Raw genomic sequence first — 16,826 nt, 5'->3', positions numbered from 1 at the left:
TAATGTGTTTTTTTTTTGAGACCAAATTTCGGAGTCCTGGAATAGCGGAACAAAAATATTTTTGGGTTTGAAATGTTATATAAAAATTGAGACCAAGTTGTGATCTACCTTTTTGTAGTTGATCACTTTTTTGTACAGATGCTCCCTGGAGAGATACAATCGATCGAAGATAGAATACCCCGGCATTGGGGATAGGTATTGTCGCGACAAAAAAGTTCCGACATTTTTTACCGACGCGTGTTTGCGGACGTAGTGCTAAATTATTAAATTTTGCACTGAGTCCGCAAACACGCGTCGGTAAAAAATGTCGGAACTTTTTTATTTCGATAATAACTTCTCGAGGGTACAAATAAACATGGTTGGATTTTACGAAAAAAATTTTAAATGTAAAATTAAAGATCTAGTTTTGCACTTTCCCGCGCAGCTTAGTTTTTTAATTTTGAGTAATTATTGAAAAATTTACACCGTTTTGAATTTCGCCTATTTTCAGTTTTTGTTGAAAAGTTGCAAATTTCAAAATGCTGTAACTTTTAGGGAGAACTCCTTCTCAAAATTTGTTACTACTAAAATGTAGACCATGGTTGATTCTGTATGTTGACAAAAACTCAAATGTGAAAAGCAATAACTGGCGCGCCTAAGGCGCGTTAAACACATGGCCTAGAATCCAAAAAACTTAAAAACTAGTCCACAAGGTCACCGGCCAAAGATGAAAAAGCAATAACGCCGAAATTCTTTTTTTTTCTTCAAAGAACCGGAAATTGAGAGTTGCGTGAAAAAAGCAGCCGACTTTTTCCCAGGTAATGCAAAAAAAATAAGTGGGACCCCCACTTGATGGGAGAAATATTGAAATATTAATAGAAAAGTGGTCGATGGGCATTTGGAAAGGGAAAATGGAGGAGTATGGGTTGGGGGACTAGTTTTTCGGAGGTTTGGGTTTCTAGGCCACCAAGCTGAATTTGACAGAAAAATGATAATTTCCTAGTTAGAAACACACGAAGGCGGACAGGTTTTCCGTAAATTGAATTTCTAGGCCATCTCTTCCATAGTAGCTAGAAAGATGCGAGAAGTTTCGATGGCCTAGGAAACTAATACCTGATTTTCTAGGCCACTAACTAAATGTTCAGGCTAGAAATCCAAATTTAGGTTTCTAGGCCACAATTAGCCTGTACATCAAAAACTGAAGGTATAGAAACTTCGAGAGCACGCAAAAAAAATTATTGGAAAATAAAGATAGAGAGCGGTGTCCTCAGAAGAAATCCGTCAGAATCCTATTTGAAGGATCATCTGGATTTTATGATTGTTAAGAAAGAATACGAAATATAAGAGGATTTTTTCTGAAAGAAAATGAGATGTATCAAGTCTGGCATGGCCTAGAAACCCAAAAAGTGGAGAACTAGGCCGTGAAGTTTGTTACTCATGATTAATGCGGTGTCTTATCCAGAAATATGTATTTATTTTTGTGTTTACTAAATCTTTAATCCCCCACCCTCTTGGTCTAAACATTTTACACCGGATATTAATCTCCTAAAAATAAGAAATAAATTGGATGCTAGAGGAGAGAAAGTTCTGGAATAAGCGATTTAGGAAAACAAAAAAAGTTTGGTCGGGGAAAAGAATTGAACCAAAAACCTTTGGAGGGTCGGTCGAGAGCCTTAACCAGTCGGCCACGCGGGTACGAAAGAATTGGGTGGTGAAGGGCGTATATGTGTTGGTGGTGTTGGCGGCCTTTCCGGAAAGGCGGGAAACTTGAATTTTTGAAAAAAAAAACATTTTTGAGTAACTAATGAATCATCTCAAAAACAATTTCAAATCGAATTCAATCTGATTTGACCCCCCAGGCGAAAGTACCTGGAAACAAGGCTAACGAATGGAGGACTAGTTTTCTAGGCTTTGGAGTTCTAGGCCATGGCCAAGTCACTCAAGCTATGAGACCACGGTGGCCAAATGATCAACATTTCTTCAAAACAAAAAACTCCAAAATGTCAGCACAACGTTTGAAATGTGATACTAGCTATGGCTATCAATCTCAAAAGTGAAAAATCTTCCTTTTTCGGAAGGGGGGGACGCCTTCTTATCCTCCCTCGCATTTAATTGAATTCAGAAGTCTCAGGAGGAGACGACAAAAAAGAAAGAAAATTCTGATTTCTGATTGTCTACACAGATTTCAGAATAGCTCACGGCTATTTTTCCGACCCTCGTTTTCCCGCGCTTTTTCACTTGGTGGGGGGGGGATCGAAGGGTCCCAAAAATAGGAGAGGAGGCGGATAAAAATAGGGAAGAGAAGTCAAAAAGATAGAGTAAACATACGTAGTTTCAGAAGAAAAAGAGAAGGATATGATGAATGATGTGACGCTTATTATATAAAGTTACATGTTACGTCGGTTTAGAAGACATAGATCAAATTTTGGGAAGGAAAATATTGGAAAAAGGCTCAAAAGACATCTGAAAATGTTTTAGATAAAACGGCCATGAAGAAAAAACAATGCAAAAAATAATTCGAGGAGTTGGGGTTCGAACCCCCGACCCTTAGATTAGTAAACGGGGTCGCTATCCACTAGGCCATGCAAGCAGAGCTGGTGGCGAAATCAGAGGGCGTAGATAAGGGCGACCTCCTCACCTGTCTCCTCATTATGATTGCGCCACCACAAGTCTTGCTCCCATGGCGCAACCGGTAGAAAGTCTGACCACTACACTAGGGACCGGGGGTTCAATTCCTAGCCTCTCTAAATCTCTTTTGTTTCTTTTTGAGATAGTGAATAGCTAGGAAATGTACCGGAAAACTAGTGGGAAATATGTTTTTTGGAGATAATATTTTGAGAAAAATAAGATTTTGACAGAAAACTTGTAGTATTATTAATGACAGAGAAAAAACAAGTTGTATAGAATACAGGAAGGAAGTTTAATCAGAGGTTTTAGGAAATAATCAAAAAGAACATGGAATGTGCTCGAAACTGATTCAAAACTAGGACCGGATGGCCTAGAAACCCAAAAACTCAAAAACTAGACCACAGAAAGACCAGACCAAAAATAAATGCTCACTTCTTCTATTTTCTGGAATTATGTTTTCTAAGGAATCGGTCAACTGGGTAACCAACACGAAAAATAGCCGCAGGGGCTTCTCGAACTGAGGCATCTCTGAATTTCGGACTTACTCACAAGACCTCATTAATAAACATTTGAAAATTACCATCACAAAAAAATTTCGTTTCAAAAAATTTCCACCTCATGATCTCCCGCCCCCCCATCTCATTTTCATAGTATAATAGTAATAATAATTGGAAAATTTTCTCTGAAAATGAGGGTGAAAGAGCAAAAAATAGAGATGAGGGGAAATGTGAAAAGTAATTGAAAAATTATGGAAAGTGGTGGGATGAGGTCATGAGATCTGTCATTTTGGGTTTTCAGAGATCCAGAAATTAAACTACGCTATATTGAGGATCTACAAAAAAAGCAAAAGAAAAATCAGGCGGTGTGGGATCGAACTCGGGTCGGTAGATTGGTGGTCAGGTGTGTCACCGCCTGCACCACCATCGCGATCCTACTGATATCTGCGGCAGCGGAGTGACCCCCAACTGTTCCGCTCCTCTCTTCATTAATATACGACCTGTGGGTTTGCCACAGATTTCGCCCGCGTGGCCGAGTGGATAAGGAGTCTGGCCGGTAAACTTTGAACCAGGGTTCGAACCCCAGACCATCTAACTCTTTTTTGCATGCGTTTTTAATAGTTTTTAATAGTTCTAAACACTGGAAAACTATGACAGACACCAGTTCTCAAAAAAGGCTTTCCTGGTATATATGGGGGTCATACACACACCCAGAATCCATCCGCAATGCAATAAAAAAGATCCAAAGAAGAGACTAGAGAGACCGAAAGGTTCCAAGATGATCAAATTGTCTTCTTTCTTTCTTCTGGAGAGAAAGGAAAAACGAGACTTTGGCTCGTTATACTTCTCCTCCCTCCCTCACCCAGAAAACTTTCGTCTTTCGATTCAATTACCCATCATTCTCCCCCTTTTTTCTTGTTTTTCAGGGAAGGAACTGGAACAAAAATTGGAGAAAAATTGAAAAAGTTGGTGGCCTAGAAAACCAAAAAATTGTTTTTTTTTCAAATGTTTTGCTATTCTGTTTGTTTGCAGAGAGCACTAATGGTGTTTATGAATTTTTGAGATTTTCTTTGAATATTTTTTTTCTCACGGTTTTCAATTTCATCTTTCAGTTTTGATCTACCAGTAAATTAGAGAGGGGAGAGACGAGAGACGCAGAGAAATGAGAATGTCTGACTTCTCTGCGCTCTCTCAAATCGCCAGATTCACAAAATTTGATATGAGAACGTGAGAAACAAAACGAATGAGATTCTTCGAATGTACTAATGCTTATGATATCAAAACTCTGACTTTCGAATCTGCTTTTTTGAGGATACAGCTTATCTACTACATAGTCAAGTGGCTCAAGTGCTTTGGATTCAATTTGTTTTTTAGATGACGTTATTGAGGGCAAAGACTAGACATTTCACGGGTTTTTTGAAGTTTTTGAGATTTGTAATTATGATTTTTGGATTCAGGGAGTTCGAAAATAGTATTCGCTTTGTTTTCAAAAAAATCAAAAATGAAAGAATACCCAGCGGGTGTTGAACCAGGGACCCATTAGGTGAAAGTCAAAAGTGTAGACAACTGCGCCACAATACATAATAAAAGATTGAGTGCGGTGGGAAGTGATAAGGAGGGTGATTCTGGCGGCGCGCGCCGGAAGGGTGGCACTTCAAAAGTGGTGGAAGTCGGATTACGATCCAAAAGGTTCCAGGTTCAATCCCCACTGCAACATTTTAGAGTTTTGATTTTTCTGAAAACTTCTATATTCATGTTTTCTATCCTCCTGATCCCAATAATCATGTTTTCAAGTCTAGAAAAACTTAAAAACTAACCGATTTCTCTGAATCTGGGTCTCAAGAACTACAAAAATGATCAAAAATTAATAAGAATAAATGAGCACACATATGCATAAAATAACCAAGCACACAAAAACATAGAGGGAAATAATGAAAGATTCAAGTTTCCGAATAGCGTTTGTAGATATGAAATCGGATACATATGTGATATGTTATGAGAAAAATGATATATTCATACGGGGCGCTCATTAGAAAAGATTTTCAGACGGGGCAAGATTTCAGATGAGAAACGTGCAAAAGTAGGTTATGAGTACCCTTGGTACGTGGAATTGTTTGCCAGCGGGGAAAGGGTAAAGAACACAAAAGTGACCAAGAGAGGCAAGATAAGAGGAAGGGGATAGCAAACTTTTCGGAAAAGACAAGAGAGAATTGAATCTGAACATTGTAGGCAGAGACGTTTATTGCGTCATTGAGAGAGCTGAAGGTATGTATTTACTATTAGTTTTTTTTGTTGGAAAATAACTCTTTTTGTAGAGTTTCACTATTTTGAAAAGTTTTTGAAAGTGGATAATATGATTTTCGGATTCAGCAAGTACAGAAACATAAGTATGCCAACTTTCAAAAGAATCAAAACTCCAGAAGTTCGCAGTGAGGATTGAACCAGTTACCTTTTGTACGGAAATTAAAAGTCTACTCTTACCGGGGGGCATGCGACTCTTCCATTTATCTCAGCCTGCTGCCCGAAATCTCAGTGGTGAGCCGTGGCGCAGGCGTCTAAGCTTTTGCTCTTCACCCAAGGGGTCTCTGGTTCAACACCCACTGCTTACTTTTTCCTTTTTGATTTTTTGAAAACAGAGGTAATATTATTTTGGAACGACTTAAACTCAAAAATCATGGTTTGAAAACCGAAAAACCAGGGAAAAGTACAAGAACATCGTAGGAAGCTTTTTTAGATTTTACGTCATCGGTGACCCTCAGGGGATTTCGGTTTGCGGGGCAATTCCCAGATGAACTTCCTGCTGAATTATGGAAAAGGAGAATATTTTCTGTCTGTCTGTGAGTCTGGGAGTCCAGTTGTTCACAAGATTTTTTTCAAAAAGATAATTTTTAGGAAAATTGAAAAGGGGATGCCTTACTAAAACCTGACAGACAGGAAACGTATAGACAAAATTCTACAAAAAATTTTTAATAAAAATATATATTGTAAGCTGATTACAAATGTCAGAAGAAGACAAAATGAAGAAGATGACTGGAGTACATAGAGTCAGAATAGAAATGAGTTATTTAGAGGTTTTTGAAAATATTTTTTTTCGAAAATGTCAGAAATGCTAAATTTCTTATAAGAACTAACGAGATGGAGGCTAATAAGGTTTGACAGCAAGGACTACTGTAGTAAATTTACTACCGAAAGCTATAGAGAAGACAATTCTGGTCACTGAAAAAGTAAAAAATTTTCGAACACTTTAGTCCCCCCTCCCAGTAAAAAAACACATAAAACCTACTGACCACCCATGTTTTATTACCTAAACTTTTCTCTATATCCACATGTATTCCTAGGAGATGAAATAATTGTTTTTCTGGTTTCCAGAAATTAGGGATTCCGAAACACTTTAAAAGTTCAGTGAGTGTCCAGAAGGAAAAACAAAAAATTAATGGTGACCTTTTGTTAGGGTTAGAGGTGACTTTGGTTCTAGGATAGTAAATTTTTTTGATCTACCAGAATATAACATTTTTAGGGTGATGCTGTTGTAAAAAAATAGAAAAAATCATCGGGTGTGTGTGTGTAGTTTGAACAGCTACCGAAAACCTTATGAATGCTCTATAAAAAATATATTTTAGTAGTCTGAACATCTGGAGATCAGGTCTCAACTATGAAACTAATAAAAAACGAAATAGAAAAAGTTATATGAAGGTTAGTGAGAAAGAAGGAGACAAGGAAGTGACTTCGTGCGCCACGGAGTCCCCCAAGTCTAGAACACTATGTTTTCGTTTTTAGTTGATCACTTTTTTGTAAAAAAAAACAGCTTCCTAAGCAGCTAGAAAACTAACCAGGCTTCGGCTAACTTTGAATGGGTGTCACGGCGTGGTGAACGATTTTTAAAATTTGGATTTTTAGTATATTATAAAACAAGTTTAGATCTCAATTTTTGTAGTTGACAACTTTTTTGTAGGACGTTACCCTGGGGTACTGAAACGTGAAAGAAGGACCGCGCGCCAAATTACCGTAACCCAGGAAAGCGTTTTACCAGAGGATTGTAATTTATGAAAGTGTAGTCTAGCCCTAAAAGTTGGCATACATTTCAATAAAAACAATTTATTTTTCAGTGAGTTACAGCAAATTGAAAATTTTCATTTTTTATAATTGGAAACTTTTTGAAACATTTACAGTACACCAGGGAGGCGTTCCACATAAAAGCGGTCAACTCCAAAAATGTAGGTCTAGACTTGATATGTTTGATAATTGTACTTTCAAAACTTTGTATCTGCGCTACCTGAATAGTTATAGCCTAAACTTGTTAGGTGGACTAGCAAACTTCAAAGAAAACTTTGAAGGTGTGTAACTTTTTATGGAGGACAGGTACAAAAAACTTGTTAACTGCAAAATTGAAGATTGAGGAAGGTTTAATATAAAAATTTAACTATTATAAGAAAAAACACGATTTGAGGACAAAAACAAACTGTCGAAATGGAAACGAGAAATCTTTCATTAAAAAACAAGCTTCGGATGTCCAAACCCCTCACGCTCTCACAATACACTCTGAAACTTTTGTATGTTATAGAACGATGTTAGTTCTTAATTTTTGTAGTTGCCAACTTTTTTGTACGGGCCCTACCTAAAAAATTATAGCTTGACGACGATGGACGCTCCCAAGGAAGTTGTAGCTTTGACCTACTTTAACTTTTAAACAAAAAACTATACAGAAAAGATATTAACTACAAACTTGTAGTTTTAGTTTTGTTCTATAACATATCACAAAATGAAACCTCTGACTCGATAAATAACAATACAGCGGTCCCTCCAATTTTACTATATTCAGACAACAACCAAAGAACAACTGAAGCCTCCCCCCTATCCCTATTTTGACCAGTCGAACATGTTCGAAATAAAATATTAAAAGAACGAATGACTAGATAACACATGAGAATCATGTCGTTGTTGTCCAAGAAAAAGATAAATTGGAAAAAAGAGAAAAGGAAGTGAATTGAATGGGAGAAGAGAAAATAAAAGAGGAGGAGAAAAGAGGGATTTGAGAATTTGCAAAAATTGGGAAAATTTGGGAATGGCGTCGAATACTGATTAAGATTCGGCGAGGCGCTTTTGACCTCCCGTAGTAAGGGGGGACTAGAAATCCTAATTTATTGTTTCTAGGCCACCCAGCTAGCCGGATCTACTAACCATGCCGAAATCTCGTCTATTTCAAAGTTAATCCTTTTTGTCCCTGTTTTTTGTTTTTTCTAGAAGGAACCAGGTAGCTGAATAAAATAAAAGAACTAACCTACAAATGAGTGGATCAAATAAAGGGGACAATAGAAAATTCGTGGAATGGACAATACAAAATGGAATACTTAGAAATAGAAATATATTTTTGTAGTGGGGGGATTGGTAATGACGCATATATGATATAAATTTTTCGAACCAAAATATTTTTAACTTTTTGAAAATGAGGTTTCAACGCTCTAAATAAGTGGATATCCACCAGAAAAGGAAGCAAAAAATAATTAGGACAGATGGGATTCGAACTCTGGATGCGAGATTGCTGGTCAGATGTCTACCCAGTTGAGCTACCAGAGGTGAAAATCGCTAAAACAGGTTAGGGCGTAGAAGAGGGCAAGGGTATCCGCGGCCGCCGCGCCTCCCCGAGTAGCCTACCCGGTAACAAGTCTGACCACTAATCTGAGTACCAGGGTTCGACCCCCACCTAGACCTATAATTTTTTGCATTCTTTTCTGGTCAGGGTAGTAGAATTGGAAAGACACCAAACCTCTAAATATTTCTATTTTTTATTATTTCTCCTATATAAATAAACACATTAACACCCTCCATGTGGCTAAACAATTTTTAATCTAAATGTGGACTTTTTCTCGAAAAAAGCGGCTTCTTCTCAAGATTTTTCAATTATAGCATACCCAGGGAAAACAATTACAGCATGTGCCTTTTGACTGAAAAAAATGAAAAATTTCAGACAAAAAAGAGGTTCAAAGTCCGAAAGGGACCCATTGCTCATCTTTTTCCTTAGTTTTCACTAAAAAAAAACCGGGTGTTTATGAGCAGAATGTGCTCTTTGAGCTCTAGAGTTTCAGCCTTTTCTGGGATGTGCAAGATTTTTGGGATAACGGAGCGGAGAGTGGAAAACAATGGTAGGAGGAGGCTAATAAAAGAAAGGATGTGACCGGAAAAGTTGGGAGTAGTAAGGCGATTAAGTTTAGGGGGCGGAGGAGATGTTTGTGTACTTTCTGAGAAATGTTGTTTTTGACCAGCGACCGAACTTTGGTATTCTAGGCCATGCAGAATGCTGAGCTTCGAAATTTTCTGGTTTTGAGAAGTACTGTAACATTTCTCACAGAAAAACGATAACAAAAAAGTTTAGAAAACAAAAGACTTTCAATTCGATTTAAGGTAGTTTCTCGCATTTTTGAATTCCGCGCCAAGACATTCGTCGAGTCAGACGGAGCGCGTCTGCGGAATAGTACAAACCCTGAGAGTAATTAAACGTTTTTGAGGAAAGACCAAGTTTTCCCAGGATTCAAATTAAGTGCGGACATTCGGTCAAATAGACAAATGAACTCAACCAGAATTCAATTTACTGCGCCATCGTGTGTTCTTGATACGCAGCATAATCAATTTTTCAGTGGGTTTCGGCTGTCACGCTTGTTCTAAGGTTTTCAATGTCGCGCCTAAGTTTTCAGTGAGTCCGACTGAGCGCGGTTGCTCAAAACTACTCGTGAATCCAAAATGTCTGAATGCTGACTTCAGAGTTGTGCGGAAGTGATTTCTTCTAAAACGGAAGTCGGAAGTCGGAAGTCTCAAGCGATTTTTCTAATCCGGAAGTCGGAAGTCGGAAGTCGGAATTCCGCGCAACTCTGGCTGACTTATAATGACAGACATTTCGATAAAAAGAACTTTCCTACTGGAAAAAAAGTTACAAACCTGACTGATTTTCAGAGTGAAATCTGATTTCAACCCTTTCTACTGAACATTCAAAACAAGTGAAAGTTGTTGATGTTCTATGTTATAAGAAAGTGGCCAGAACTCCACAAAAATGAAGTTCTTTTCTCGGTTTAGTCAGTTGGGTTGAGTGATTCCTCTAGGGGAGATGAACCCATGGGCTCTCACGCGTGGGTTCAGGAGATCGGTGGTCTATCATTCAGAATTTACTGATCAAACTATGGAGTATACTTGCAAACTGGGCCGACGCGTAACTCGCTTGAAACGCAATATTATGAGCTCAAAAATATACCAAAATGTACATCTCAGCGTGTTCTATGTCTGTGACCTACTACGGGCCGGATGGCTAGTCGTTAATGTACTGAAATCTGGTATATTTTTAAGCTCATAATGTAGCAGATTAAGCGAGTTAAGTGCCGACCCGGCTTGCAAATATGCTATACAGTGGAACGCCTCTAGAAATTTTTGAAATGTTCTGTTAGACATGGCTAACTAGCAAGCTGGACGGTTATTGCTAACCTCGAGCTGAATCTTCCAGCTCTGCCTATCCTAAGTTTTCTCATACAAAACTTATATGACTCGAAATCTGACATTGTGAGAACTTTGAATCTGTTTTCTGATTTTTTGAAAAAGGAAATTGAAATGAGATACAAATCGTATGGAAATAGTCGTTACACCATCGCTCAAATCGCTTGGCAACTTCGAGACTCAACTCAAAACTGAGTTTTGTGCGGTAGTTGAGTCTCGAAGTTCCCCATACTTGCATACTAACCGGGCCGAAACGGGCCGGCTCGTAATTCGCTTCAAACACGGGCTGGATGGCTATTTGTTAATATGCCGCGGGCTGCGCTAGAATGGGTTTTTGGAAATTTTCGCGTTTGTTGGCACTTTTTCCCGGCCCGCGACATATTAACGAATTGCCATCCGGCCCGTAGTAGGCCACAGATGTAGAACTCGCCGAAGGCTACATTTTGGTATATTTTTCAGCTCATAATATTGAGTTTGGCGCGAATTACGAGCCGGCCCGTGTCGGCCCGTTTCGGCCCGGTTTGCAAGTATGCAAAACTCTGTACGGCCCCAGCTGTAGTTTTTCTAACAACTCTTACATGATTGGAAAGCCGAGAATTCTAAATCTTTATTCAAATTTTGTCTAATACCAATTTGAGCCGAGTTACATACTTTGTGATTGTACTTTACTGATTTTCCTACTCTAGATTCGTTAATTCTGAATTCAACCTAAATTTGAAAACAGGTTCAAAATCATCAGGACTATTTAGTTTTCATCTAGACTCCTGCTTTCTTTCTCTAAAAAGACCTTCAAATTCCATTTTTCCTTCTCGAAACAACTACCGAAAAGTTCAACAAAACGTCAAGAAGAACTAGAAATGGACGTTTTCTTTTTCCGTTGAATTCGTTAGGAATTCTTTCAAAAATAGTGTCAAAAAAGTCAAAAACGGGGGGAAGAGGGGAGGAACAAAACACACTCACATGTTAGAAGAAAATAGAATTGAAGAGCAAGAGCAATGTTCTCGAATACACAGAGAACACTGAAAGAATGTGAGAATAAGGTGACAGGGTTGGGGACATCCGGACTCATAGATAGACAGACGGACAGAAAAACAAAATGTCCTACTTTGAGAGGGTGTTACGGTATCACCAATTATCATACTTGGTGAAATTTTTATGGATGGTAGAGATCAAAAGTAGAGCTACATTTTTGTAGTTGACAACTTTCTTGCAGATTTGTCAAAAATCGGGCCGGGCCGGATTTAAAAGTGGGTACCTATTTTTACTAAAATTTTTCAAAATTTTTCGAAAAAATAGAGTGAAAATGCTAAAATTATCATAAATATTGCATTTTGATTCAATTTTAAAGTTTTGGCCAAAAACTATACTTTTTCCAAAAAAAGTTCAAAAATGCCAAAAAATTCAAAAATTAAAATTTTTCGGCCGGTCGGGCCGAGATTTTGTTTGATTTCGGCCCGGCCCGGCCCGTGACAAGTCTGCTTTTTAGTACGGATACTCCCTAGAGAGTTATGGTCATTTTAAGAGGACAGCTCAAAAATAGCACTATTTTGCACCAGGTCATACTTGCAAATTTACGGCCCGGTAGAGAATTTTCACGGACCGGCCCGGCCCTTTTTTGAAATTTTACATTAAAAAATTCAATTTTTTGATGCATAATTAGCTTTTGATTGAATTCTGAAGTATAGCAAAAAATTCGGCATTTTTGGGAAAAAACATGTTTTCTTAAAGGTGGACTAAACTCAACTCTGATATTTTCATAGAATAATGTATGAGTACCGGTGAGTTCATTTTCATATCGAAAGAATTTTAAAAACTGGTCTGAAACCCGCTGAGAGCGATCGCCGGTGAGTTCATCTGGTTTGGAAAATCGGGGTTTGGACCCAGAAATTCGACTCCGGACGTATGTTCATGTTAATTTCTTCATTCCGTGAGTCCATTATCATATTGAAAGAATTTTTTAATTCGGTCCATTCCCCGCTGAGTACGAGCGGCGAAACAGTTTGGGCATTTCAGTGGTTGTGGAACATTCTAGAACTTTTTTCGAAAATGTTGTTTTTGCAAGTTTTCATCGGTTTTTCTACCATTTTTGTAATGATTCTATCAATTTTTGCCGTTTACTTTCAAAATTATTGAAAGAAAACAACAAAAATGAGCGAAAATACCGACAAACTTTGAAAAAATCAACATGGCCGATGTCGAATTTCTAGGCCACCGAAATGCCCAAACTGACCGGCGATCGCTCTCAGCGGGTTTCAGACCAGTTTTTAAAATTTTTTCGATATGAAAATGAACTCACAGGTACTCATACATTATTCTATGAAAATATCAGAGTTGAGTTTAGTCCACCTTTAACGCTCCAAATGTTTTAGGAAGTATTAAATAACGCATCAGGGTTAAAATTTCTTTAGAGACTATAATTTTTTATTTATTCAGTCAGAAAGTCTTCGGTATTCCAGTGTCTCCTATCTACTAACTCAAACTTCAATTAAAAATTCCGTCGGCTCGTTGGGCCCGGCTTCTGTAGAAATTTAAAAATTTTTGAAAAAATTTCATTAAGAATGCGAGATTTCTGTGAATTTTTTAAAAATATTGAATTTTCGAGAGAATTTGTGCTATTTTTATGAAAGTTTCAAAATTTTCGAAAAAATTCGTGAAAAAATTGTGCACATTTTTGCATACTTGTCAAGGGCCGGGCCGGGCCGGGCTTTTTTTTCAAAACGTCAGGCCCGTCTTTTTGGAGGGAATTTTTTTTCAATTTTTTTTCAATTTTGATCAAGGTGTACTGAGATGATCAGACTTTTCTCATAGAATAATAAGAGTGTCTTTTTGTCAATTTTTCCGCATGAAAAATTGAAAATTGAAAAAAAAATTTTTTTTTAATTTTTCTCAAAAATCCCATATCCCTGACAAGACGGGCCTGACGGGCCGGCCCGTCATTTGACAAGTATGCATTTTTGAACTCAGGTCGGGCCGGGAAAATTGTTCAAAAATTTAATCCCGAGCTGGCCCGGGATTTTCCAACTCTGTCAATTACTGTTCAAATTCAGTAAAAACAAAAAATGCAGCTTTTCCTAAAATCTGGAAAGAAAAAAATGCGACGAAATGATGCGGTCAACACACAAGCGGAAATGTTCGTTTAGATTGAGTGTTCCCACGGGGATTCCCATTTCTTCTAGCCACTACACTCTTCTTATTTCTCGCTGACTTAACTCGTACTTTCACTTATTTCCAATTCTCCAGTTTCAACTGCCATTTTTTGTTGCAAAGAGAGAGAGAGAGAGTGAGGATGTTTGGAATTCGGGTGAATATTTGAACTAGAGTTTTGCCATTTTGAAGTACCCAGGGTTCAAGACAAAGCCCCTAGATAGACTGAAACTGAGTTCAAAAACAGCTCCTAGATGGACGGAATCTACAGTACCGCTCAAAAGCAGGCTTGTCAATAATCGGGCCGACCCGAGATTTTTCTTGGCCCGGTCCGGCCCGGTCGGCCCGGATTCAAAAACGGGTACCCATTTTTTACCATTTTTTTTTGAAATTTTTCGAAAAAATAGAGTAAAAATGCTTAAATTATCATACATATTCACATTTTGATTCAATTTTTAATTTTTAATCGAAAACTATACCGAGATTTTTCCTGATTTCGGCCCGGCCCGTGACAAGTCTGCTCAAAACCATACTTGTCAAATCACGGGCCGGCCCGGGCCGGGCCGGGCCGGGCCGGGCCCTCTGAAAATTTCAGGGCCCGGGCCGGCCCGCAGGGCCCGCAGCAAGCTTTTTTTTCAATATTTTGACGGGCCGGCCCGGGCCGGGCCGGGCCGGGCCGGAAGATTTTTTTAGCGGGCCCGGCCCGGCCCGGCCCGTGACAAGTATGCTCAAAACTATCTCAAAAGTAAGTTTTGTATTTTTCAGTTGAAAATGCCCAACTTTGAGAGTGTGTCATAGTAAAAATAACTGTCCCACAAAATAATGTTTTATGGGCTCGAACAGACCAAGAGTAGAACTCCATTTTTGTAGTTGACAACTTTTTTGTACGGACACTTCCTAAAAAGTTACAAAGCGACAAATTAATTTCTCCTTCACATCGTCCCATTTCAGTGCAAAATAGTGCGATCTTTGAGCAGTCCATTTTAAATGGCCATAACTCTCTAGGAAGTTTCCGTACAAAAAAGTTGTCAACTACAAAAATGAAGCTCTACTTTTGCTCTGTATGGTTCATTAAAAATTTTACTTGGTGGAAATATCAGTGATACCACGACATCCTCACAAAGTTGGACATTTTCAACTGAAATCTTCCATAACCTTTTGACAGGTACTGCAAGTAAATGCGGTCGATGAAAAAGTAGTCCCTTGAACAAAAAGTAAATCCCTCATTATTTCCTGCCATTCTAAAAACCACTCGACAAAAAAATAGATCATAATCGTAATTATTATGCAAAAAGGCGTCGGAATCATCACAGATATGAATCTCTCCGAATTGCAACACACTTCTTTCCCAAAAAAAGGGAAAAGATAACGATCTCGAATTGTTAGGCAAAAATTATGACGAATAGAAATTCAAGAATTCACACCACTCCCTTTATAAGAGAAACTGGAACCGGATGCGTGGAGACACCAAAATTGAGTGGTTTTTTTTTCAGAAGACGTCACGTCTTCTGAATCCCCATTATTAGAGGGTGGTGGTATGTCTGTGTGTCTGTGTATCCAGATGTCCTTAGAAGAGAAAATTTATTTACAAAAGATCAGAAATTGTACATTTGAAATCGGTCTATATTGGAATTTATGGCATGACAGCGTTGGCGTTGAGGTCGAAGTTCTTTCCCAGTGAGAAGGCCCTGGAAATTTAAATTTTCAGTTGATTAAGGAGGGACTAGCTTTTTCTAGGCCACCAAAACTTACATCTCCTTAATTGGCACCTCAATGTAGTCGGTGGTAATGGTTTGCTCGTTGGCTGTGCAGTTGTGAGTCACTTGAATGGCTACTTCGAATGTGCTCTGAAAAAATAGGTCTGTGTGTCTGTACCATCCGGATGTCCACAACTCACGTCAAGAATACCGTCTCCTTCTTGGACTCCGGTCATTGCGTACTCGACTGGATGCTCCAATGAGGTTGGGGCGGATGAGCATTTCGTGTACTCGGCGATGATGTCGTCGGAGCTGAAAAATGGGAAATAATTAGTGAGTTTGTCGGTTTGTCCAAATGTCCGCATTTTTTGGAAAAAAATCTGATTTCTGAGGAAATTTTGTGTTTTTTTGCAGTAAAAACGATTTAGTCTGTCAGATTTTGTACTATACCAGCCCCTGAACTATTTCAAAATGTTTTAGCCCGAAATTCAAAAAATTAGACTCCGTATCGAAAGCCTACGATGGCGCTCAGCGAATTGATATTTGTTTTTCCAAAAATTTCAAATTGCCGCCAAGTCTAGTGGAGCGCGGTTGTTACTTGAAATTAATGTTTTTCGTTTGAAAAATTGCGAAAAATCGGATTTTAGACACGCGCCAAAGGCGCCCCAGGAAGTTTAACAAAATACAATTTTGTGAGTCCTTACTGAACGAAAAACACTGCAAAGGTGCCCCAGACATTTTGAAAATTAAAAATTTTATAACAACTAATTCCGTTAGTTCTCATCAGAAAAGTTGAATACGCGCCGAAGGCGCGCCCGACAGTTAGGAAAATACGGAGCTGTGGTTATAAGAAGCTCCCTTAGATACCTTAAGTTGAAAACGCGCCAAAGGTACGCCAGACAGTTTTCAAAACTTTGTGACTCCTTACTACGTAAGGTGCCTTCAGAGCTAAACTGAAAACGCGCCAAAACGGCACGCCAGCGACTTACAAAGTGTCAATTTCCAATCCTCTGACAGTGAAGCACCAGATACCTCTCGATTGGCACTTCATGAGACCAGAGAAGTCGAAATTCGTTGTCGCCGAGGCGGAGACGGCGAGAAGAGCAAGAAGACAGACGGATGAGAAGGATTGCATGATGATTTGAAGACAGGTGTCAACTGAGGAATCACTTTGGGAAGGGCGTCTCTTTTATACTTTTATATTTGAATGATCACATTCTCTCTTGTTGTTTCTCAGGCGATCGGGAACAAAACAACACTACGCATCAAACAAAAAATGACGTCATATTTTTAAAGGATACACATTTTACCTTCATTGCCTATTTACCAATATATGTTGCACTGACCGCTACAGTAACCATCGGGTACTTCGGGTACTGTAAGGGGTTACGGTATCTCCCGTCCT

General features: G+C 38.6%; 1 protein-coding gene across 1 annotated transcript; it reads right to left on the bottom strand.

The window, feature by feature from the left end:
• Positions 1-15,357: 15,357 nt before the first annotated feature.
• Positions 15,358-16,556, bottom strand: GCK72_008636 (uncharacterized protein; the record flags this gene model as incomplete). Its single annotated transcript, XM_003093740.2, has 4 exons — positions 15,358-15,412; positions 15,477-15,571; positions 15,622-15,733; positions 16,411-16,556. 4 exons carry the CDS (start codon positions 16,554-16,556, stop codon positions 15,358-15,360), a joined length of 408 nt encoding a protein of 135 aa, XP_003093788.1.
• Positions 16,557-16,826: the final 270 nt, after the last annotated feature.

This window comes from Caenorhabditis remanei, chromosome III (assembly GCF_010183535.1).
Source record: "Caenorhabditis remanei strain PX506 chromosome III, whole genome shotgun sequence".
In the NCBI taxonomy this organism is placed as follows: Eukaryota; Metazoa; Nematoda; class Chromadorea; order Rhabditida; family Rhabditidae; genus Caenorhabditis; species Caenorhabditis remanei.
The sequence above is the reverse complement of the archived record's forward strand: the minus strand, read 5'-3'. Positions and strand labels throughout refer to the sequence as shown.